General features: G+C 37.7%; 1 protein-coding gene across 2 annotated transcripts in view; it reads left to right on the top strand.

Moving 5' to 3' along the window:
• The window catches only part of RPS6KA5 (ribosomal protein S6 kinase A5), a 181,417-nt gene that overhangs the window by 81,388 nt on the left and 73,451 nt on the right, over positions 1–26,578 (top strand). For both annotated transcript variants that reach the window (XM_032621161.1, XM_032621162.1), the window contains exon 4: positions 25,491–25,606. In XM_032621161.1, coding sequence (XP_032477052.1) covers positions 25,491–25,606 — 116 coding nt within the window. The remainder of the gene's footprint in view (positions 1–25,490; positions 25,607–26,578) is intronic.

Genomic DNA, 26,578 nt, shown 5'->3' with positions numbered 1-26,578 from the left:
GCATGTGTCTTTCTGAATTATGGTTTTCTCTGGGTATATGCCCAGTAGTGGGATTGCTGGGTAGTATGGTAATTCTATTTTTTAGTTTTTTAAGGAACCTTCATACTTTTCTCCGTAGTGGCTGTTATCAATTTACATTCCCATCAACAGTGCAAGAGTGTTCCCTTTTCTCCACACCCTCTCCAGCGTTTGTTGTTTGTAGATTTTCTGATGATGACCATTCTAACTGGTGTGAGGTAATACCTCATTGTAGTTTTGATTTGCATTTCTCTAATAATTAGTGATGTTGAGCAGCTTTTCATGTGCTTCTTGGCCATCTGTATGTCCTCTCTGGAGACATGTCTATTTAGGTCTTCTGCCCATTTTTTGATTGGGTTGTTTTTTTGATATTGAGCTGCATGAGCTGTTTATATATTTTAGAGGTCAATCCTTTGTCTGTTGATTCGTTAGCAAATATTTTTCCCATTCTGAGAGTTGTCTTTTCGTCTTATTTGTAGTTTCCTTTGCTTTGCAAAAGCTTTTAAGTTTCATTAGATCCCATTTATTTTTATTTCCATTACTCTAGGAGGTGGATCAAAAAAGATCTTGCTGTGATTTATGTCAAAGAGTGTTCTTCGTATGTTTTCCTCTAAGAGTTTTATAGTGTCTGGTCTTACATTTAGGTCTCTAATCCATTTTGAGTTTATTTTTGTGTATGGTATTAGGGAGTGTTCTAATTTCATTCTTTTACATGTAGCTGTCCAGTTTTCCCAGCACCACTTATTGAAGAGACTGTCTTTTCTCCATTGTATATCCTTGCCTCCTTTGTCATAGATTAGTTGACCATAGGTGTGTGGGTTTATCTCTGGGCTTTCTATCCTGTTCCATTGGTCTATATTCCTGTTTTTGTGCCAGTACCATGTTGTCTTGATTACTGTAGCTTTGTAGTGTGGTCTGAAGTCAGGGAGTCTGATTCTTCCAGCTCTGTTGTTTTCCCTCAAGATAGCTTTGGCTATTCGGGGTCTTTTGTGTCTCCATACAAATTTTAAGATTTTTTGTTCTAGTTCTGTAAAAAGTGCCATTGGTAATTTGGTAGGGATTGCATTGAATCTGTAGATCGCTTTGGGTAGTATAGTCATTTTCACAGTATTGATTCTTCCAATCCAAGAACATGGTATATCTCTCCATCTGTTTGTATTGTCTTTAATTTCTTTCAACAGTGTCTTATAGTTTTCTGCCTACAGGTCTTTTGTCTTTCTAGGTAGGTTTATTCCTAGGTATTTTATTCTTTTTTGTTGCAGTGGTAAATGGGAGTGTTTCGTTAATTTCTCTTTCAGATTTTTCATCATTAGTGTATAGGAATGCAAGATATTTCTGTGCATTAATTTTGTATCCTGCAACTTTACCAAATTCATTGATTAGCTCTAGTAGTTTTCTGGTGGCATCTTTAGGATTCTCTATGTATAGTATCATGTCATCTGCAAACAGTGACAGTTTTACTTCTTCTTTTCCAATTTGTATTCCTTTCATTTCTTTTTCTTCTTTGATTGCCATGGCTAGGACTTCCAAAACTGTGTTGAATAATAGTGGCAAGAGTGAACATCCTTGTCTTGTTCCCGATCTTAGAGGAAATACTTTCAGTTTTTCACCATTGAGAATGATGTTTGCTGTGCGTTTGTCATATATGGCCTTTATTATGTTGAGGTAGTTTCCCTCTATGCCCACTTTCTGGCGAGTTTTTATCATAAATGGGTGTTGAATTTTGTCAAAAGCTTTTTCTGCATCTTTTTCTGCATCGAAAACCAGATGATCATATGGTTTTTATTTTTCAGTTTGTTAATATGGTGTATCACATTGATTGATTTGCGTATATTGAAGAATCCTTGCATCCCTGGGATAAATCCCACTTGATCATAGTGTATCATCCTTTTAATGTGTTGTTGGATTCTGTTTGCTAGTATTTTGTTGAGGATTTTTGCATCTATATTCATCAATGATATTGGTCTGTAATTTTCTTTTTTTGTAGTATCTTTGTCTGGTTGTGGTATCAGGGTCATGGTGACCTCATAGAATGAGTATGGGAGTGTTCCTACCTCTGCAATTTTTTGGAAGAGTTTGAAAAGGATGGGTGTTAGCTCTTCTCTGAATGTTTGATAGAATTCACCTGTGAAGCCATCTGGTCCTGGACTTTTGTTTGTTGGAAGATTTTTAATCACAGTTTCAATTTCATTACTTGTGATTGGTCTGTTCATATTTTCTGTTTCTTCCTGGTTCAGTACTGGAAGGTTATACCTTTCTAAGAATTTGTCCGTTTCTTCCAGGTTGTCCATTTTATTGGCATAGAGTTGCTTGTAGTAGTCTTTTAGGATGCTTTGTATTTCTGCAGTGTCTGTTGTAACTTCTCCTTTTTCATTTCTAATTTTATTGATTTGAGTCTTCTCCCTCTTTTTCTTGATGAGTCTGGCTAATGGTTTATCAATTTTGTTTATCTTCTCAAAGAACCAGCTTTTAGGTTTATTGATCTTTGCTATTGTTTTCTTTGTTTCTATTTCATTTATTTCTGCTCTGATCTTTATGATTTCTTTCCTTCTGCTAACTTTGGGTTTTGTTTGCTCTTCTTTCTCTAGTTCCTTTAGGTGTAAGGTTACAGTGTTTATTTGAGATTTTTCTTGTTTCTCGAGGTAGGCTTGTATAGCTGTAAACTTCCCTCTTAGAACTGCTTTTGCTGCTTCCCATAGGTTTTGGATCATCGTGTTTTCATTTTCATTTGTCTCTAGGTATTTTTTGGTTTCTTCTTTGATTTCTTCAGTGATCTCTTGGTTATTTAGTAACGTACTGTTTAGCCTCCATGTGTTTGTGTTTTTTACGTTTTTTTCCCTGTAACTGATTTCTAATCTCATAGTATTGTGGTCAGAAAAGATGCTTGATATGATTTCAATTTTCTTAAATTTACTGAGGCTTGATTTGTGACCTAAGATGTGACCTATCCTGGAGAATGTTCCGTGCGCACTTGAGAAGAAAGTGTAATCTGCTGTTTTTGGATGGAATGTCCTATAAATATCGATTAAATCTATCTGGTCTGTTGTGTCATTTAAAGCTTCTGTTTCCTTATTTATTTTCATTTTAGATGATCTGTCCATTGGTGTAAGTGAGGTGTTAAAGTCCCTCACTATTACTGTGTTACTGTCAATTTCCTCTTTTATAGCTGTTGGCAGTTGCCTTATGTATTGAGGTGCTCCTATGTTGGGTGCATATATATTTATAATTGTCATATCTTCTTCTTGGATTGATCCCTTCATCATTATGTAGTGTCCTTCCTTGTCTCTTGTAACATTCTTTATTTTAAAGTCTATTTTATCTGATATGAGTATTACTACTCCAGCTTTCTTTTGTTTTCCATTTGCATGGAATATCTTTTTCCATCCCCTCACTTTCAGTCTGAATGTGTTCCTAGGTCTGAAGTGGGTGTCTTGTAGACAGCATACATATGGGTCTTGTTTTTGTATCCATTCAGCAAGCCTGTTTCTTTTGGTTGGAGCATTTAATCCATTCACGTTTAAGGTAATTATCGATATGCATGCTCCTATTACCATTTTCTTAATTGTTTTGGGTTTGTTTTTGTAGGTCCTTTTCTTCTCTTGTGTTTCCCACTTAGAGAAGTTCCTTCAGCACTTGTAGAGCTGGTTTGGTGGTGCTGAGTTCTCTTAGCTTTTGCTTGTCTGTAAAGGTTTTGATTTCTCCATCGAATCTGAATGAGATCCTTGCCAGGTAGAGAAATCTTGGTTGTAGATTCTTCCCTTTCATCACTTTAAGTATATCATGCCACTCCCTTCTGGCTTGTAGAGTTTCTGCTGAGAAATCAGCTATTAACCTTATGGGAGTTCCCTTGTATGTTATTTGTCATTTTTCCCTTGCTGCTTTCAATAATTTTTCTTTGTCTTTAATTTTTGCCAATTTGATTACTGTGTGTCTCGGCGTGTTTCTCCTTGGGTTTATCCTGTATGGGACTCTCTGTGCTTCCTGGATGTGGGTGGCTATTTCCTTTCCCATGTTAGCGAATTTTTTGACTATAATCTCTTCAAATATTTTCTTGGGTCCTTTCTCTCTCTCTTCTCCTTCTGGGACCCCTATAATGTGAATGCTGTTGCGTTTAATGTTGTCCCAGAGGTCTCTTAGGCTGTCTTCATTTCTTTTCATTCTTTTTTCTTTATTCTGTTCCGCAGCGGTGAATTCCACCATTCTGTCTTGCAGGTCACTTATCCGTTCTTCTGCCTCAGTTATTCTGCTATTCATTCCTTCTAGTGTATTTTTCATTTCAGCTATTGTGTTGTTCATCTCTGTTTGCTTGTTCTTTAATTCTTCTAGATCTTTGTTAAACATTTCTTGCATCTTCTGAATCTTTGCCTCCATTCTTTTTCCGAGGTCCTGGATCATCTTCGCTATCATTATTCTGAATTCTTTTTCTGGAAGGTTGCCTATATCCACTTCATCTAGTTATTTTTCTGGGGTTTTATCTTGTTCCTTCAAGTGGTACATAGCCCTCAGCCTTTTCATCTTGTCTGTCTTTCTGTGAATGTGGTTTTTGTTCCACAGGCTGCAGGATTGTAGTTCTTCTTGCTTCTCTGTAAATGGCTTTTTTTTTTTTGTTTTCTTTCAGTCAATGATGTCCACCTTTCCTGGTTAATAAATTTTCATTTCATTTAATATTCAGTGATACACATTTACTGCTGCATAATGAACCACTCTAAAATTTCGTTGCTTAAACAATGATTTATTTTCTCATGATTCTCTGGGTTGGCTGGGCAGATCTCTCATGATTCTATGGGTTGGCTGGCTTGCTCATGTGGCTGTAAGCTGGAGAGCTGGCTGGGCTTGATGGCTAATGTGGTTTTATTCTTGTGTCTGAAAGTTGGTGCTGCTGTTGCTTGAGGCACCTCTTTTCTTCTTCACGTGGCCTCTCATCCTCCCAGTGCAGTAGTAGATCAGCTTCTTCACATCATGGCAGTCTCAGGGCAGCTCATGAAGACAACCAGGAAGGCAAACATAGAGGCCACAAGGCCTTATGAGGCCAGGCTCTGGAACTTACATAGCTTCACTTCTTTCTTTTTTTTTTTTCTTTTTTTTGAGGCATGAATATGACAAATTTTTTATTTCAAAGTCTCAAATTTTGACCAGCATAACACCACTGACACAGGTGCCCTGATAGAACTTTATGATTTGGTCACCAGAAATGATTATGCCAAGGTATAATTAAGGCTAACCGATCAAAATCTAGGTACGCAATACCAGTTAAAATTCAGGTAGAAACTACCAATTGTAGGAACCCTGGGACTGGTTTTCCAGGGAACCACTGAATTATTTTTTAAGTCCACAGCATGTATGAGGACACTGGCCCACAGGCTTGCTTCTCACATGTAGAAACTGATTGACTAAGAGGTAGATGAGAGATTCCAGATTCCACTTAGCAGTGAAGAGGCAGGACTCCAGCTACTGTGTCAGGGGCCCTAAAGCAAGTCCACCTGAACTGGAGCTCAGGTAAGGGGGCAACTTCCTGGAACCTCCTCCTCAAGGTGGAAGGGGAGGAGGGCTGCCACTGCTCTCCTGGTACCACCGATTCCTCTTCCCCAGCCAGGCAGGGCCTCTCTCGTTCTCCACACTGACCCACCTGCCTCCCAGGGTTAAGCTCACAAGTTACTTGTCCCCACAGAGGGGTGGATGTGGAGCCTCCTCACATCAAGTCAGAACATGACTGCTGGGCTTCCCTGGTGGCGCAGTGGTTGAGAGTCCGCCTGCCGATGCAGGGGACACAGGTTCGTGCCTCGGTCCAGGAAGATCCCACATGCCACGGAGCAGCTGGGCCCATGAGCCATGGCCGCTGAGCCTGCGTGTCCAGAGCCTGTGCTCCACAATGGGAGAGGCTGCAACAGTGAGAGGCCTGCATACCACAAAAAATAACGTGACTGCTAAAAATTCGCCACACACAGCTGAACTTCACTGTTGAGCCCATAGCCTCCAACCATCTCCCCCACATTTACTGAAAGGAGAGGAATTGGAGGTTTCCCTTTTGGTTTTCCTCCCTGGAAATCAGTTCATAGGAGATGCTAAGCAATGAACATTATGAGTTTATCCACAGACAGATGTGTAACTGCACACACTAGATTAAGAGGAGAAAACACACATTGATTACCTTTCTAAACACAAGAACTGAAGGATTTGGCTCAATTATGCACAATGGCTTGTGTCTCTAAAAAAGCCATATGAAAACTGAACTCATGTTTATGCATGAATTAAACCGACTTCATGAGCTCTATAGAGACACATTAACCTGTGCTGTTCCCCTGGAAGCTCGTGAGCCAGGGCTCAGCCTAACAGGTCCTGCCAAAAGCCCCTATGAGCCTTACTTCTAACACGAGACCAACCCAGATTTAGTGAGTAGGGAAATAGACTTCGCTTCTTTTCACGTTTTTTTTTTTAAGACTTTTTTTTTAATGAATTTATTTATTTTTGGCTGCATTGGGTCTTTGTTGCTGCACACGGGCTTTCTCTAGTTGCAGTGAGCAGGGGCCCCTCCTCATTGCAGTGCACAGGCTTCTCATTGTGGTGGCTTCTCTTGTTGTGGAGCATGGGCTCTAGGCACGCGGGCTTCAGTAGTTGTGGCGCATGGGCTCTAGGTGTGCGGGCTTCAGTTGTTGTGGCACACAGACTCAGTAGTCGTGCCTTGCGGGCTGTAGAGCGCAGGCTCAGTAGTTGTGGTGCACGGGCTTAGTTGCTCCACGGCATGTGGGATCTTCCCAGACCAGGGCTCGAACCTGTGTCCCCTGCATTGGCAGGCGAATTCTTAACCACTGCGCCACCAGGGAAGCCCCTAAGATTTTCTTAATTGAAATATAATGGACATACAACATTATATTAGTTTCAGGTAAACAACGTAATGAATTGATACCTGTATATATTGCAGAATAATCCCCACAGGAAGTCTCTTAACATCCATCACACACAGTTACAGAACTTTTTTGGTTGTGATGAGAACTTTGAAGGTTTACTCTCTTAGGGCCTCTCACGTATGCAATCCAGTAGTATTAAATGTAGTCGCCATGCTGTACATTACATCCCCATAACTTATTTATTTTACAGATAGAAGTTTATACATTTTGGCTCCCTGCACCCATTTTGCCTATCCCCCTCAATCCCTCACCTCTGTCAGCCACCAGTCTACTCTCTAGCTATGAGCTTGATTTGTTTGCTTCTTTGTTTTAGATTCCACATAAAGTGAGATCATATGGTATTTGTCTTTCTCTGTCTGACTTATCTCACTTAGCATAATGCCCTCAAGGTTCATCCATAGTGTCGTAAATGGCAAGATTTCATTCTTCTTTATGGCTGAATGGTATTCCATTTTACATATATATAGAAATACACACGTGCACACACACAGCATTTTCTTTATTCAGTCATTCACTCATTAATGGATACTTAGGTTGTTTCCATATTTTTCCTATTATAAATAATGCTGCAGTGAACATGGGGATGCATATATTTTTTCAAGTTAGTATTTTTGTTTTCTTCAGATAAATACCCAGGAGTGGAATTTCTGGATTATATGGTTGCTGTATTTTTAATTTTTTGAGGAAGCTCCATACTGTTTTCCATAGGGGCTGCACCAGTTTACATTCCCACCAACAGTGCCAAGGGTTCTCTTTTCTCCACACCCTCGATAGACTTTTTTTTTTTTTTTTTGCGGTACGCGGGCCTCTCACTGCTGTGACCTCTCCCATTGCGGAGCACAGGCTCCAGACGTGCAGGCTCAGTGGCCATGACTCACGGGCCCAGCTGCTCCGCGGCATGTGGGATCTTGCCAGACCGGGGCACAAACCCGTGTCCCTTGCATTGGCAGGCGGACTCTCAACCACTGCGCCACCAGGGAAGCCCGACTTCACTTCTTAATGAGGCGACTGCAAAGAATTTGTGGCCATCTACCACACAAGTTCATGTTGACATTTCACTCATTGTCCCATAATATCCTTTACAGCTGATTTGTCCAAACCAGGAACACTCACTTGGTTGTTATGTCCTTGAAGTCTCTTAATCTGGAACATTCCCTTTTTTATATCCTTGGTTTATTGGTCTGAAAAAATATCTTGTAGTATCTTTAGGTTATTCCTCTGCTAAATTCCAGTATTTGGGAAATTAGAGCTAAAGTCTTTACAGATTGACATTAAATATTTTAGGTAGAACACACCATAGGTGATGTTGCATATTTCATATTGTATCATATCAAGAGGAACCTATTAACTGGTTGTTAGTAATGCTAAGGCAATTACAGAGATGACAGTCTGATACATTTATAATGGAGTTATGTTTTTTTCCTTAGAAGTGAAAATAATCTCTGTGATGTTTTGACACTTTATGGTTTTAACATTTAACACTTCATAATTCTTTTTTTTTAAAGCAACTGTTTCATCTTGAGTTGCAAAATGGTGATTTTTCTAAATCTGTCATTTCTTCTATATTTATTAGTTGTCATTCTTCTGAAGAGTATGGTTTTCTCTCATCCACTGTAATGTTTTGGTTTCCCTGAGATGCAGTTTCTAATGGAAAGGCAAGACGCAGTCCCTTTAATTGTCAATATTCAAAGTTAGAAGTTAAAGAGCAAACTCAAATGGTGCTGTATTTCAGGGTCCCTGATAATCAGCTGTCTTCAGTCATAACCAGAAGTAGCCTGCTCTAGGTATTGATACTATTCTGACCTTTCTTTTTTTCACTTAACAGTGTATCCTAGCGTTTACTCTGTATCAGTTCATAAAGATCTGCCCCATTCTTTTTTATCCCTGCATAGTATTACATTCTGTTCCATAGCATACTTAACCAGTTCCCTAGGACTGGATCCTTGGGTTGTTTCCAGTCTTTTATTTTGATGATTCAGGGTACAACTTGTACATGTCATTTCCCACTTGCATAGGGAAAAACTGTAGGCTTGATTCCTGGAAGGAGATTGCTCGATGTATATTTTTGCCATCTGTAATTTTGCATATACTTTTTCATAGGGGTTGTACCATTTTACACTCCCACCAGCATTGTATTAGAGTATCTGTTTCTCCACAGAGCATATTCTCAAGCTTCTGAATATTTGCCTGTCTCATAGATGAGGTGGTGTCTCATTGTAGAGTTAATCTGCATTTTTTAAGTGAAGTTGAACATCTTTTTCATATGTTTAAGGGGGTCATTTGTCTTTTTCTGGTCTGTTTGTACCCTTTGCCCATTTTTTCTTCTCAATTTTCTAGGAGCTCTTTGAGAGATTAAACATTTGTGATATACATAGTAAATATTTCTATTTTCCATTTGTTCTGACTTTATGATGTTTTTACCATGTAAAATTTTTAAATTTTTGTATAGTAGAATTTATTTAAAAACTATCTTCATGGCTTATGGATTTTAAGTCATAGTTAGAAAGATCTCCTCAACTCCTGTGGAGTTCACCAATGTGTTTTTCAGTACTTGGATGGTTTTATTTTTTGCGTGGAGAACATCTACATGGATGTTTACTCCTCCCAACACCATGGAGTAAAAAGTCCAAGTTTATACTGACTTGAGGTTCTGCTTTTTTCATATTTTAAATTCTCATATATGTTCAGGTCTGCTTACTGACTGACTGACAGACCTGTTTGGTTGGTTGAACCATATGCCATTACCATACTGTTTTAGTTTATCAAAGTTTTACAATATGTTTTAATACCTGGCCAGGCTAGACCCCTTTTATCTTTCATTTCTCTTATTTTTCAGAGCTTTTGGGGGCCCATCATGTTGGTTTATTTTCAACATGAACTTTAGAATCAAATTGCCTGGTTTTGGGGGGAGAAACTTGTTAGGGTGTTTTTAGTGCAATTGTTTTACATTTTTTAAAAAATGTAGGGAGAATTGACATTTTTATGATTTGGGTTTTTCCTGTTCAAGAACATGGTATGTCTTCTCATATGTTGAACTCTTCCTCTGAGACCTTCAGGAGTTTTTTTTATCATTTTCTTCCTACTCACATTTCTTAAGTTAATCTTAGATATTCAATCATCTGTTGATGTTAGTAGGGTCTTCTTTCCAATCATATCTTCTAGAGGAGAGCTGTTAATTTTTGTATGTTCATTTATCTCTTGCTGTCTTACTGCATTTTCCTACCTTCCCGTGAGTGCTTGTGTCCTGCCCTGTTCTTTCTCAGCCTGCTCACCGCATACTGTTTGGTGGGTATGGGTTTTCTTAGGCTCTAAGTTTTGCTGAAGGAGTAGGTTGTGGAGGTTTACAGTCATTCTTGCTGTTCTTTAAGATGCTTCGGGAGCAGACTTGGAGATTCAGGTCTAGGCTGCCATCACGCTGCTACCAGGATTCGTGGCTCACTGGGGATTTCTTCAGGCTGCTCCTTTGGTATAAACTGCTTCTTTAGCACAGGCTTCTCCCCATGATAAGATCATTGTCGTGTTGGTATTACTTTGACAGATGCCTACCTTTGACATTTGCCAGATACGGAACATAGCATTTCTCTCAGCACTGAGTACGGATGATTGTTTCCCACAGTATTCTTTGTTTAGGTGTAATTGCCTTCCACCAAATCATAAAGTTGTTTCTGCTATCCTCTAAATCAGGGGTCAGCAGTGGACTAGATTTTGTCTCTGGACTGTAATTTGTTGACCCCTGAAGTAAATTCATCTGTTATAAGTCACATCTATGTTTTTTTCTTTTAATTCCACATTATTAATATCTTTTTAGGCTTTGTTTTAATTTATATCTAATGGCATCATATAGATTTGATGGGTTTTCTCCTTTATATTGTTTTAGCCTTTCCAAATCTTATAACATGGAGACCATACCTCTTTTTATCACTTTTTCTGTACCTCTCTCTGCATGCTTACAACAAGAAATATAAAAATATTTTCATCTATTCTCTCTCTCGCTCTTAAAACTCATATTCATTTCAACTGTCAGTGGGAAGGAATGCTACGTAGGAAATAATCTATAAAAAACAATTTTTCTTTTGGTGTTCTCTGATGTCTGTTAGTAGTAATTTTGTCAAAACACCAGCTGATCTATGACTGTGTAAACTGTTAGATTAATCAGAATTCACAAGACACTAAAGAAGCAAATCACAAAGGTATTTATAAAGGTGATGCCAAGGAGCATTCTCAATAATGAATGCCACCCCTGCCTTGTAGATAGTTCTGTCATCATGAATCATCCTTTCAACATGAGCTAAAAGGTATTTAAGACATTAAAGTTTCACTTTCGAGTATTAGTTTCATCTCAGAAATTGCAGAGGTGAGGATACTTGCTGAGATGGTAACAATTAGAATCGTTCATGATCCATTGCATTCTACAGTGTAGAGCAAAACAGACAGTGACTGAAGGAGCTTCCTCACTTTAAAGTAAATATGACTAATTCGCAGCACTGATAAATAGATATGTCTTTGTCAGAACTTTGTAATGATTTTGATGCCCTGGAATGCATTCGCAAGAGGTGCCATTCGAATGTTGAGCTAAAACCAGAAAAAGTGAGATGACTCTGGCGTGACATTAAAAAGGAATTACCTTCAGGTATGTGTGGTCCATCACATTAAGACTGCACTTGAGACACCAGACAGGGAGCAATCAAGCACGATTTAGGTGGTCTGGAGGAGGAACAGTAGGTGGAAGTGAGGACCAGAATGTGTGGGATTGATGTACGTGAAGTGTCTCCGAAGGAACAGAAAATTTTGTAGGAAAAACAAAATAAGACCAAGGAACAGGGCATGGTTGGGGGTGGGTGGGTACCGAAAGATGGGGGAAATATGGGATAATGGCAGTTAGCTCTTTGGAAGCTGCCATTGTAAGAAGAAATATGAAGCAGAGAAATTCTAAAGAGAATTTGAGATCAAAAGGCTAGAGGACGAGAGGTCAGTCAGAGCATTACTAGATAGAAGTAGGTGTTTGGAGAGTGAAAGCGGAACAGAGACTCTTTCTTTGAAAGTAGGAGATGTAGGTTTTAGCCCTTCTTTCTGTCAGTTAACTCGGCTACTTCCTCTCCTACCAGCAGATTTCTGTGAGATTGCATGAACAAGACATAGCCTAAAAAGCTGGCCAGATCCTTACATGGTTATCCTTTTGCATCCTCAGTGGAAAACAGAGCTATCAGGAAGTTTCTGTAGTTCTCAGTAATACTCTAAGGCTTATGGAACTCAGTATCTCCAGTGGATTTCAGTTTCTCCATCTGTTAATAGAAGCACGTAAACTACAAACAGTAGAGAGGTTTCTGGGTTCAACATTAAGTCAAGTCAAATGTGTAGAGGTCTTGAGCAGCTGAAACTGTCCTCTACCAACTAACATGTGTGTTTCTTCTCGACAAAGTGAATTCTTTCCGTGTTCTTAATGCTCTAATAGCGTGGCTTCTTAACAGTGATGTTAATAGTGTGAATAGAAAAAATTGTTGCAAATACTTACAGGTGACTTGAACACCTAATTTTTTTTGTTTTGAAATGTAAATTAAATAATATGTACTTTAAAAGTAATAATTTTGATTGAAAGCAGATGCTGTTTGCCCTAATGTTAATCCCATGAGGTACATTTTTTCTAGTCTTCTTGAGATATAATTGACATGTAACATTATATTAGTTTAAGGTACCCAACATAATGATTTGATATATGTATATATTGTGAAATGATCACTGCAATAAGTTAACTTCCTTCACATCACATAGTTACATTTTTTTCCTTGTGATGAGAACTTTTAAGATCTACTCTCTTAGCAGCTTTCATAATACAGTATCATTAATGATAGCTCCATGAGATATTGTCAGAACTATATTAAAAGTTTTGTCTTAGGGAGTTTCTAGAATCCTGGAAATTTTGTGGTGATCTTCAGTTCAAGTTCTTAAAGTTGATTCACTGTTTAAAAAAATAAATTTACTAGTTCAAAGGCTACTTCTATGTCCTCCAGTTTCCACCCATCTTCCTATACACACAGAGAGACAGACAGACAGACAAACACACACATACACACACACACACACACACACACACACACACACATGCTATCCTATATCCAAGAAGAAATGTTATTGAGGGTGGGGCAACCTTACAACAACAAAACAAAAGCTACTTGCTGTTGTTAAGTATCTGTGTCAATTAAGTGTCATTGAAATGAGACATAAATTACATCCCTAATATGAAAAAAGTTTGACCTAAATTAATGTCATTCTAGTAAGATAGAGAAAAAGAACTTTTTTCAAAAGGGAACAATAAAGAATCTGGCATTTTAACAGTGCAATTTTAAATTATTTTCTAAAGGACATATTAATGTGTCAAAGTACTAGAATTATTGCACATTGGTAGAAGTCCTGAGCATTCTGACTTGTTACTTCTCTAGACATAAACTTCAGCCAAACTTTTGGTGAAGCCTTTTTCCCACAGTTCATGGGCCTAATAATGAGCTACTTAGAAGCACAGGAGTCTTGCAGAACTTGAAAGGAGAGGAATAAATGATGGCTCATCTAAGAGATAATATATGGCTTCAGATTCTTCAAGTTCATTGTGTAAGTTTCTTGGAGGACTCTTGGGATATTGGCCCTTTGATACAACAAGTGAACTGCATCAAGATATTGTCAGTTGTAGAACTCTTCATTCATGCTACAAATTCTTGCCTGTTCACTATGTGCCAGGTGCTTGGATAAGAGTAGCAAACAACCTAGACAAGATTCTTGTCCTCCGGGCCTTATAATCTAAAAGGGGAACAGACATTAAACAAATTAGTACACAATTAAGTAATAACCCTTGAAGTAAGTAGTTGGAAGGAAATGCAGAGATTACTAGTGAAAAGACCTAAGTCTATTCTGGGTTATTAGGGAAGACCATCCAGAGAAGTGACATTTAAAGTGTAACTTAAGAGGAAAAATAGAAGTTAGAGGAGCAACAGGAGGGGATAGGGATGAACATTACAGACACTAGGCTTCACCCAGCATCTGTGATAGCCTAAAGACAGGAAGGTAAATATGAATATAATGTAATAAAGGCGGGCCATGCAGGGCCTTTAGATTTGAGAGTCAAATGAACTTGGATTTAAATTCCAGCTTCATCAATTAATAACTGTGTGATCTTGAGCAAGATACTTTGTTACAAGCATGATCTACAAGTTACTAGTGTATCTTTTAGCCTTTTCTGCATAATAAACTACCTCAAATTAAGTGGCTTTAACACAACCATTGGGGGAGACTCTCTTTGGGCTGGACCCACAGGGATGATTCTTGTGCTGTGCTCTTCCTGAAATATTCTTTCTCTTGGTTTGCAAAGTGCAGCTGAAAAGTCAAGAAACATGAGGACTGCAAAGTATCCATTTACTTTAGTAACATGAGGTTGTTTTAAACCTTAGACTATACTGGTGTTATGGGGGTGGAAGTGGAACAGCCCTGTGTTTAGGAGTGAATAGAGGCTGTGGTAGGCAGACTAACAGCCACCCAAGGCTGCTGACATTCTCATCCTCAGGACTTGTGAGCATGTTGGGTTACATGACAAACAAATTAAGGGAATTAAAGTTGCAGATAGAATTAAAGTTGTTAGTCAGCTGGCCTTAAAATAGGGAGATCATCCTGGATTCCCTGGGGGGGCCCATAAAAGTGGAAGAGGAAGGCAGAAGAGGAGAGTCAGATGGAGATATGCCTACAGAAGAGGTTAGAGTGATGCAGTGTGGGAAGTGACTCAGCTGCCACTGCTGGCTTAGAAGATGCAGGAAGAGGCCATGAGCCAAGGAATGTGGGCAGCCTCTTGAAGCTGGAAAAGGCAGGAAACAGACTTTCCCCTAAAACTTCCAGAATAAGTGCAGCTCTGCTGACACCTTGATTTTGGCCCAGTGACACCCACACCAAACTTCTAATCTACAACATAAAATAATAAACTTGTCTTGTTTTAAGCCACCAAATCTGTAGTAATTTGTTACAGCAGCAATAGGAAGTGAATGGAGAGTAAGTAAGGAGAGTCAGATCAGACATGTAGAGCACTCTTTAAAGAACTTTTGCCGTGAAAGGACGAAGAGAAGAGAAGATGGGACATACGGGATTTAGGGAGGATGGTCGTGTTTTAAAGTGGGAGAGATTTTGTGACTTTGAATTTTCACATTATTTGTGTGATTTCTGTGTTATTTTTATGCTTCTTAGAAGCACAACATCAGAGTGCTTCATCTGGCACTCCCAACTACTGTCACATAAAAATCTTTAAAAGCAATTTATTTGCATTTGAATAAAACCCAGATATCTCTGCAATTTTTAAATATGAGGATTGCACTAAAGTGTCAGTTATTTAAGAAAATTTCTCTTTTGCTTAATACCGACTAAAACTAATTAGACCCTGTAGTGCTTTGTAGAGATATATATTAAACATTTATAAGCTTCGAAATTATGCTTACATTGAGAGAATAGGTAAGTCAGGACACCATAAGTTTGAATTTTATTTTAAATTCATTATAATTAAATGTCATTATTTTTCAGTTCTATGAATTGTAACTGATGTCTGTAAATAATAACAGTAGTCAATAGTCAGTTTTAGATAAAGACTTACTGCATGTTTGGCCCAAGTTTAACTCTCAATAGCTCATTTAATCACCATGACAATCTTATGTGTGAGTCGGAATTATTTATATTCCTATTTTATGGATATAGAGTATAAGCCTTTCTACATATAAAGAAGATCATTTAGCAACTACAAATGAATTGAGATATAATCTTTTTCATATAGGAAGTTCCTTTTAGTTTAATCAAGGAATCAGTAGTCTATACAAGCCTCATATGAGGTATTCCATTGTATGGACTGTAAATAAATCTCAGCATAATTTTAAGTTGATAAATGTTTTTTCGTAAGAGTCACATTGATGAAATGTGCCTCACAGCTCCTGAGAGCATATCATACTTATTCACTTGTTTATTTATAATTATTGTCACAAACGTGTACTATTGATGGTCCCCTTCTCTTCTTCAGTTGTGAACAGAATGAATCTTAAGACTTATTCCAAACGTTTCTAGGAGGGGAAGAGATCAGAATTTAAGAGATATGTTCATCAGGAAATGTGTTCTTGCTATGTTATTACCCATTTCCTTTTCCTTTTCCCCTTCTTTTTTGCTGCCCATTGGTCTATCTGAATTGCAGATTTTTAGCTATTATAATATTTAACTATTTCTTTCTACTTTTACTGTTAATAAACTTGAGATGAAAAATCTGCCCTAGTTCTTCTATATGGCTACAGCAGCCAGTAAGCAGAGTATTGCATGTTTATTCAATTCATGCAACTGATATTAGTGGATGCTTTATATTTGCTAGTATCAGACCCTGTACCTGGCAGAGAGAAAATTGCTCTGGGACTTTCATATGCCTCATCGGTGCCACATTTCAACTTTGTTTTCTGACAGCATACATTTCAATAAGCTTTTAGAGTAAAAGGTAAAACGTCATTAGAGAAGTATGAATCTATTTGTGGACTACACTCTCTATAAAGCTGAACTTTGTGTCTACTATTTTAGAAGCTTTGGAGATTTTAAAAAAAAATGTCTTTAGGAATTTTAAAATTATTCTTCCCCTGCTTAAACCTCATTCTTTCCCTTATCTTCCTCTTCTAACCCCTTCCATTGTGCTCGGTGGATAACCCCGTGTGCACAAGCACCCTAAATCTTAACCGAGTGTGCCTTATTTATCTTAAGTAAAACCTCCTGTCCTTGGAACATGGTACTTACCCAGCAGCCCTTTTACAGAGGGGCTGCTGGATAGGTCCCATTGCTCCATCCTACTCTTATGCTCAACAAAGTAATGGTAGTTAAACATCATTTAAAAGTCATTTCCCATCAGAGCTTCATTTGTGAAGGCGCTTTTTTCCAACTCCCTAACCTCAATCCTGTACTTAACTGACTCCTGGGACACGTGCTTGCCTTTTCCAGTGACTTATTCAGGTCTAGCTTCCCTTTCGTCCGGTTTCCTTCCATCCCCTTCCACAATTTTAGCAGCCGTATTGATAACCATGCCAACACCATGTCAAGTCACCTTGACTTGTGATGTTTTAACCTTTACTTCACTGTAGCCATTCATAAGCCTAGCCATACATTGGGCCTTGTCACTAAAACCAGTCGCACGTCTAAGACCTCTAATCAGCTTTCTTCTTTGACCGTGATCTTCTCTTTTTCTCCTTTCTCACACTCCCTGGGCCTGTTCTTCAATCCTCATTGACCCTGCCTTCCCTCGAATCTTTCCTGCCCCTTTCCCCGCACCATCTTTGGGTTCCACGTGCCTCTTTACTGGCCTGGCATCTGCCTGGTCTGGCACACGAGAACCACTTGCCCTGTTAACCTTCCTCCTCGCCTGACATGGCAGTTGCTTTGATTACTCTCTAAACTTGTTTTCCAGTACCAGCTTTCTAAGCTTCTCTCATATGTCTCCAAAATGTGTCAGCTGGGTCTGGTCTGAAATTCATGCTGATAGTCTCAACAGAATTTCACAGAGGTTAGCAGACATTTTACTCCTCTCTCCTGAGTGGTATGTGACTTTTGCTAACCTCTTACAACTTCTCAGCCCTGCAGCCTTATCAACGTCGTCTTCCCTGTCTGAGGTGCCCACTTGTCCTACTGCCATTGAAAATCTATCAAATCTATCCGGCTGCTGCAAACTCTCAGATTTTCTCCCCCGCTTCTTTCTTCTGCACCTTCAAAATTTCTGTGTCCAATTTGAAATGCCTATCAAATTGGTAGAAATTAAAGATAATGATAATATCAAGAGTTGGTGAGAACTTTGTTTTCTAAGGCGTCCATTCACTGCTAGTGGGGAATATACACGGCTTTTGGAGGAAGGTACCTGTAAACATTGGCAGCAGTTAATAAAATTAATATGTACGTATGTTGTGACTTAGGGTCAGAGTCTAAACAGCCATGATATCCGATGCATATGTGATCATAAACCAGATCCTTGGCTGGGGAAGAGTAGCTACAAAGAGCATTAATGGGGCAAATGACAAACTTTGGATAGAGAGTATAGATTAGATAATAGTATTTTTATCATAAAGTTTCTGATACTGATAATTGTACTGTGGTTATATGAAAGGGCATTCTTTTTTTAGTATTTGCACACTGAAAGAATAGGAGCTTGATGTCTCCAACTTATTCTCAGTTGGCTCAGGGGAATTACACAGAGAATACTAAAGCCAATGAAGCAAAATATAAACAGTTGGTGAATTTGCATACTGGTTATATGGGGATTACATGTGCTGTTCTTGCAAATACTTTTTGTATGTTTGAAATTGTATCAAGATATTTAAAAAAAACCCATAGGTAAGGTATTATGATCTCGGAAAAGCTTTTTAAATAGGGCCCAGATACAATGGACAATTTTCACCAGCCTTCCTTGACTAAGGATATAATTCCAAGTTTTATACCACTATCCCTTATCATGTAAGCCTATGGAACAAGATTAGAACATAATTTTTCCAAAACAGTGTTATGCAAGTTTGTAGCTTTGTCTGAAGTCATTATAGTAAATAATGAGAAAGATGTAAAGATGACATTTATTGTCCTGTATGTATTATTTCTCACAACTGAACATATGATGAGATTTGGACTGCAGGCAATTTGAGGTTCTACTCTCTGACAAGAACCTAGAATGTAGCTCTTTGTGGTCAGATTCAGAGCCATCTGCTTTAACAGGCAGGTGGGTTAAGATGAGAACTGCAGGGCAAGGCCAAGTACTTTTTTGGAGAAAACAGCCCTGGGCCCTCTCCTACAAGATATAAATTGACTTTCTTAAGTTCTATGTCAGAAATATGTCAGCAATAATCTTAGGTTAGCACATTCTCAAAAAAGATGGAGACTCATTGTTTACTGTGGACATTAAAAAGAAATCTTAGTACAGCCCCCTAGGAATGTCTCCTTCTGAGTACTGTGACATTCTGATGAGCCCGCCAAAACTTGATTAAGAAAAGCATGTAAAAAAGAGAAACTTTATGACCAAATATATAGAATTATTGGCTCTAAGCCTTTCAAATATTTGAAGGTCAGGATAGTTGATTTTAAGACAGTTTTTCTGACAGTAATTAGCAATACCAGTTGCCCAGTGGGGCTGCTCCTGATAAATGATAGTAAAAACCATACCAGGAGGGGGAAAAGGGCAACCTATATAGCATTTTAAAAAATCACTGTTTTAGAGTCAGACTGCCCATGTTCATAATCCTTATTCTCTCACTTAACAGATATGCAACTCTGGGTAATTTTTTTAACCTCTCTGGGTTTCACTATTTTCTAGAGATTACCTGTTTTCTCTGGGGGTTATACTATTATTTTAATAGCACCAACTTCGTAGCATTGTTTATGAGGATCAAATTTGTTATCATATCCAAATAGAACAGGCACATAGAAAGTGCCCAATATCTCTAGTTGTTATTTCTTTGTCTAGTCTTAAAAGCAGTGAGCTGTGATGAGATACAGATTTTAAAGGAAGGCAGCCAAAACCCTGTTTTACATCGCTTAGTTCTTATCTGCCAGGAGCCCTTTCCCACTTACCGTGACTAACCTGGGTTACTAAGATGCTGCTTCTACACAAACGGCAGTAGCCAGGAGTGTAAACTGAGCCAACACCACTTAGTCCATTTTCGTTGTATGTCCACAGAGGCAAAAAGCCTCAGGAATATCAGTAAAAACTGGATACTCTCATGCTGTTTCTTATCATGAAGAGAATAAAAGCCGTTGGCATTGGCTTAAAAAAAATCCCTCATGCTTGCAGTTTGTTGAGAAAGAAATTGACAGAGACCTGAGAAATCTAATTTCTAGAATTCTAATGAATCCATAATTTTGACAGGAAAGTATTCAGGGTAGATGAGTTGGCATGGACCAAGGCCCACCAGGCAGAGTAGGTCTTAAATAATTCTAGTAGTAGACAGTTTCCACTCACGTGCTTTATTCCATCTGAACTTTTAAATAAGTCTTTTTTATGGAGAAATGTAATTTATGCCCAGTGGGAAAGGGGTGGGATGGGGGGTAGGGGAAAGTGGATGTTGCATGAGTTATAAAGCTGAGAAGACTCTTCCTCTCAGATGTTAGTAATGATCTGGGTTTTCATTGATGTCTTTGACCATATTCATGCCACTGCTTAACTCTGTCCCAGAATCTGCCTGCATTCTTGATTCCAGTGTTCTCTTTCAAGAGAGTAAAAATTTTATATCAATAATTCAACTCAAATTGAATAATATCCCTGTAGTCTTTTCTAAATTTTGTTTTATTTGTTATGTCACTGCCTGGCTAAGTTGTTTTTAGTTTCAAGGCCAAGCCCTAACCTTCCCCTAACAGAGTTGCTAGCTGTCTGGATAAATACAGAGGTGTAAAGAGACCAGAAATGCAGTTCCAGCACATCCTCAGTAGGCAGAGATCTTGTTAACAATGAAAACTTCATGCTCCATTTCACTTTTTAAAGCTCTGAACCTCACTAGTCCAGCTCTAAATACAGTAAGCTCCAGGACAGCTATGCCAAGCAAGGCCCGAAGTCAGGGAGAAGCAATCTAAATGCTCAGGAGAAATGGTGCTGGGTGCGTGCGCTGTGATGAAGTTAATGGTGCTGGTGAGCTGTAAGACACTACTCTCAGATGTTTCCCATGTGCTGGCAGTCCGCATTCATTGGTTTGTTTGTAAATAAACTTCATAGGCACTTTTCCATTCAGATTTTTAATGCTGTCTTTTGAGTGATGTTCTGAAAACTTCTTTGGCTTGTAACTCCTTGGAAAATCTGATAAAAGCTGTGGACCCTCTCTTGTCAGTAGAATGCACACATATACTTGAAAAAATTGTGCATAATTTCAAGGAATTTTTATGCAACCTCCTCCTAATGATCTCACTGGCCATAAGAAATTTCTCTTCCTTTTCCTAAAAGGATTCCAGAGGGGCTCTTTTTTACCTTTTAACAGTCTTAGAATAAATAATTCAATATGGTGATGGTGATGATGATGACTACCATTTATTGAGCTTTTACTATTTGTTAGACACTGTGCATTCCTCATTTCCAAAGGTGAACTCTGGATCATCCCTTCCAAATCTGTCCTTCCTGCAGCCTTCCCCATCTCAGGTAACACCAATTCCATCTCTTCATGTGCTCAGGTAGGGCTGGGTCCTTACCACCACCAAGCTGTCACCTTTCTCCTAGGCTCCATCATCTCTCCTCGTTTACTGCAAGTGATCTCCCTACTTTCCCTCTTGAAAGTTAACACGGCAGCCAGAGTCATTGATCCTGTTAAAATGGAAGTCTTATCATACCACTGTTGTACTCAATCTTCCAGAGGCTTCTTATTTCATTCAGAGTAAAATCTGAACTCCTTACAATAGCCAGAAACCTCTGTGCTCTCCAGCTCCAGGGGCCACAAGAAAAAATAAAGAGAACCAAAAATGGTAAATAGGAAGGCTAATATGACAAACTCTAAATATGTACTTAATCTCTTTTCTTTCAGCCTCTTTGAAAGACATAAATCTATATAAGGTAATAATTATAATGTATTGTTGGATTTGTTAACATAGTTATACTATGTATAACAATAATAGCTCAAAAGGGAGGAAGAAAGAATAGAGCTATGTAGGAGAAATGTTTCTATATATCACTGGAATTAAGTTGGTATAAATCTGAAACTGTGATAATGTGTGTATGGTAAGCCATAGAGCAACCACTAAGAAAATAACTAAAAAAAGTGAAATTCATTAAAGAAATTAAAATGTTACACTAGAAAATATTTACTTAATTAAAAAGAAAGAAGTAAGGAGGAATAGAGGAACAAATAAAGATATGAAATATGTAGAAAACAAAAAAGTAAAATAGCAAGACATAAGTCCAACTATATCAATAATAACATTAAATGTGAATGGATTAATCAGTACAATCAAAAGACAGAGATTGTCAGACGGGGGAAAGATTCAACTATATACTGTTTACAGGAGATACCCTGTATATTCAAAGGTACAAACAGGTTAAAAAGAAAAAGGATAGGAAAAGATAAATCGTGCAAACGGCAACCACAAGAAAGCAGGAACGGCTATACTAATATCAGACAAAATATACTTAACAAAAACGTATACTAGAGATAAAAAGGGATACTTCATGATGGTAAAAGATTCTATGTTTATGGATTGAAAGTCTTTATATTACTAAGATGGCAATACTCCCCAAATTGATCTATAGATTTAAGAAACCTCTCTCAAAATCCCAGCTTATTTTTTATGGAAATTGACAAAGTCATCCTAAAATTGTATGGAAAACTCAAGGAACTTTAGAATAGCTAAAACAATTTTGAAAAGGAAGAATTAAGTTGGAAGACTCACACTTTTAAAACTTACTGCAAAGCTACAATAATCAAGAAGTGTGGCACTGGAATAAAGATAGACATATAGATAATAGATTAGAATTGAGAGTCCAGAAATAAACCCTCACATTTACTGTCAATTGATTTTTTGACAAGGGTGCCAGTGAGGAAAGAACAGTCTTTTTAACTAATGGTGCTGGAACAGCTGGATAACCATATGCAAAAGTATGAAATTGGGCCCATAACTCACAACATACACAAAACTTAACTCAAAATGGATCAAAGATGAAAAGTAAGAACTAAACCTATAAATCTCTTAGAAGAAAACATAGGGGTAAATTTTTGTGACCTTGGTTTTGGCAGTGATTTCTTAAATGTGACATCAAAAGCACAAGCAACTGGGCTTCCCTGGTGGCGCAGTGGTTAAGAATCTGCCTGCCAATGCAGGGGACACGGGTTCAAGCCCTGGTCTGGCAAGATCCCACATGCCGCATGCAGCTAAGGCCGTGCGCTACAACTACTGAGCCTGTGCTCTAGAGCCCACGAGCCACAAGTACTGAAGCCTGCACACTTAGATCTTGTGTTCCGCAACAAGAGAAGCCACCACAATGAGAAGCCCGTGCACCGCAATGAAGAGTAGCCCCCGCTCACCGCAACTGGAGAAAGCCTGCGCACAGCAACGAAGACCCAACTCAGCCAAGATATAAATAAATGAATAAATAAATAAAATTTTTTAAAAAGCACAAGCAACTAAAGGAGAAACATAAATTGGGATTTCTGCGGGGGGAGTGTGTGAAAATATTTTAAAATTGAATGTGGTGATGGCTGCACAACTCTGAATATACTAAAAACCATTGAATTTTACACTTCAAATTGGTGAATTTCATGGTATGTGAATTATATTGTGAATAAAAAAGAAAAAACCAAAAGGGGCAAAAAAGAAAAAACCCTTAATAGACATTTCACAAAAGAAGATACAGAAATGTCCAATAAGGCACGGAAAGATACTAAATATCATTATTATTCAGGAAAATGCAAATTAAAACCATAACGAGATACCACTACATACCAAACAAAACAACTAGAATTATAACAACTGAGGGTACTAGGTACTTATCTTACAGAGATTCCCACTAACCTCATATCCCTGCTATTGATAGAACTTACCCTGTAACACCACTCCAGGTATCGCAGCTCCTGCTGTTACAGTCCTTTTGCAGCCTATATATCTACCTTACCAATGTTGACAGCTTGGACCACTGGATAGAGTTGGCTGTTCACCTTATAAAGTGTGCAACCCTGTACCTACAAATAAAGCATATTTATTTTATGAATGTCAAGTCTTCACCTTGGGCTGTTGGTCTATTCTACAAGTAGGAAGTAGGTGACGATGTTGTTTTAGGTTTGTATTCTTAGATTTGTAGTTAATTTTTCTTAGTCTCCCCAGTAAATGCAAATAAAACACTTTCTATGTTTCAAGAAACAATAATCTATAGTAGTTCTGATTCCCATTTTATAGATAAAGAACTAACACTGAGAGAGACTTTATTTGCTCAAGACAGGACACAGTGGAGCCATTGTCTAGTTCAGGTTTATTGATTATAAAGCCCTGGTTCTTTGGATTATATTAAGTTGCCTCAAAGACAGGAGTACATTGGGTTATTTATTTATTTTTTTTACAACTCACTTGCCTTTGAGTTTCAGAGTGATTATTTTTTTTAAAGATGAATACATTGATCATGACTTTAAAAAGCTCAGAGTTTAGCAGAGAAAGGAAGTATGCAAATAGACATTTTCAGTGCAGCAAGATAATTGCAGTGGTATAAGTTTTTAATAAACACAGGGGGTAGCATAAAAGGAAGTGATCAACTCTGCTGGAGTGGTTATTGAAGATGAGATAATTAAGTAGGACATTCAAGGGTGTGTAGGAGTTTGTCAGTTGGTCAACTGACCTCTGAATGCCTATTTCTGTACCATGACTAACTATGGAAACCATATGCATAAACATCAGCATTAGATTTAAATAAGTGACTACTTAAAAGGTAGAAAAAATTCACTGTTAGTTTGCAGGAATGCTGTGTTCCTTTACACCTTTTTAATAATTAGCTTTGTGTTAAGATATAATTAAAACCTCTTGGCAAAATACGAAAGTCTTAAAAGGGCAGTGCTTTTTGCTGGCATGTGCTTTGCAAAATACATTGCAAAACAACCAGCTTTTAGAGTTCTTTCATTCTGTTGCATCAGCTGTTTGGAATTTGAAAAACGGTCAACTTAAAAATTTGTGAGTTAATGAAGATTTTGCTTTGGTCTTTTATCAAATTGTGGTAAACTTAACAAATGAATATACTTGGGACACATGCTTTTCAGATTTTTTTTTAGGAGAAAAGCTTTAATCTATATCTGTGACTGTTTTCTAGGTGTACATTGTTTCTTACACACAAATGTTGTGTAAGATAGTAATGGTTAGTTTCTGATGAAACTATTATCAGTTTATTGATAAATGTCTTAGAGCCTGTTATGAACACAGTTGTGGCTTATTCAGCTCCTAATTTATGTCTCACTGTAGCTTTTTTCTCTCTTATTTCATTATTCCTCTTGGGATAAAATGGGCAAATTGAAAGGCAAATGGGAATCATTTAGTTTCAGGTGTTTTGATTCAGCCATGTTGTGCTACTTTTGAGTTATGTGGAACCATAAGAAGGCTACCTGCTACCTAATATACATTTTTAGAAGGGCTCTCCATAGACAATTTTGGAAAATAGGGAATCTGCTTAAAAATAGTGACCGGCCACTACTACAAAGGAAAGGCTGGGAGTTTTGTTTTGTTTTTTTCATTTTTTAGTTATTATGGTGGTTGATGTTTTGGTTCTTTACAGCAAGTTAAGAAGTGTATGGTAATGGCAGAGGCTTCTGATATGCTGGATTTGGGAAAATTATTTTAAAATATGCAGATTTCATGTAATAGTTTTAATAGTAATACTCTATGCAAATTCATTTGATTGTGGTTTAGGGTAGTCATTAACTTATGGAACTGTATTTATATGAATTTAGTAATATATTCTATATGAAACTATATACTAAGAATTGTACAAAAATGATGTATTAAAATCAATGCCTTATGGTTAATCCAAAGTGGTTAAAAGGAAATATTTCCTGTACTTTATGAATACAAGTCAAAGACAGAAAAAATATATTTCATTTTTAGATTATATAAATGGTGGAGAACTTTTTACTCATCTTTCTCAAAGAGAGCGTTTCACAGAGCATGAGGTGCAGATCTATGTTGGAGAGATCGTGCTTGCCCTCGAACATCTCCACAAGGTAAGAGATGCTTAACCTTTGGGATTTCCTTTTTTTAAAAATCTAGTAACTGAGGTAATGATGGAGCTAAAAGAGCTAATGCGTTTACATGTCATTGTCTTGGTGGAGATTGTGGAAGCACACTCATAGACCATTACCAATTTTTTCAATTTCATTGTTCCCTTTGTAAAAGTCTAGTTTCCTTTTATAGTTTCTGGGTTGCAGATTAATAAGGTAGAACCTGAGCATTTTTTTGGTTTTGTTCATGAAAAATTCTGATGCTTATTACAAAGTATCATTAGAATAAAGGATTTTCATTCTTAAAATAACCTTTAAGATGAACCCACAAGTCATAATATGTATTTCCTTAATTGTGACTTACTCCATTGCAGACTCTGCCTGTGCATCTTCGGAGTATGTTTCCCAATTAGCTTGGAATATTTGAAAGAAGCACTTACCTATGCTACCCAGCTATCCCCCTCTCCCACTCTCGCTTTCTTTTCCATTTGGTTCACCCCTAAGGTCCTCTCTTGCTCCCCCTCCCTCCCTCCTGCTCCGTTGCCTTCATGTGGCATGAACTCAGTTACTCAACTTTTTCAGTGGAATTCATATATGTATGTGATGCTGTTTGAACTCTATAAAATCGGTTTAAACTTTTACAAAATATTATTTCAGATACTATTAATCTTGATCCAAGAAATTTTGACTAAAAATATTTTTTTAATGAGGAAGCATTACTATAGAAGCAAACAGTCATTATGTAGACTAGGCTTGTGTGTATTTCCAAGAAATAGAAAGTACTAGAATAATTCTTATCAAAGTTGTGTGAGACCATAGGAGGATGACTCGAGTCGCTAAATTCGGATGATACAGGTAAATCATAAAGCTGCTGTTTTTCTTTCTTATATATTCAGATGCTACACTAGATTACAGATAAAAAATATGGAAGTGCTGATTATGGAGCATAAAAAAGAATGGAGAGAAATGAAGGAA

The sequence above is a fragment of the Phocoena sinus genome, chromosome 2 (assembly GCF_008692025.1).
Source record: "Phocoena sinus isolate mPhoSin1 chromosome 2, mPhoSin1.pri, whole genome shotgun sequence".
Lineage (NCBI taxonomy): Eukaryota > Metazoa > Chordata > Mammalia > Artiodactyla > Phocoenidae > Phocoena > Phocoena sinus.
Note: the sequence above shows the minus strand (reverse complement) of the source record. Positions and strands in the feature narration are given on the sequence as shown.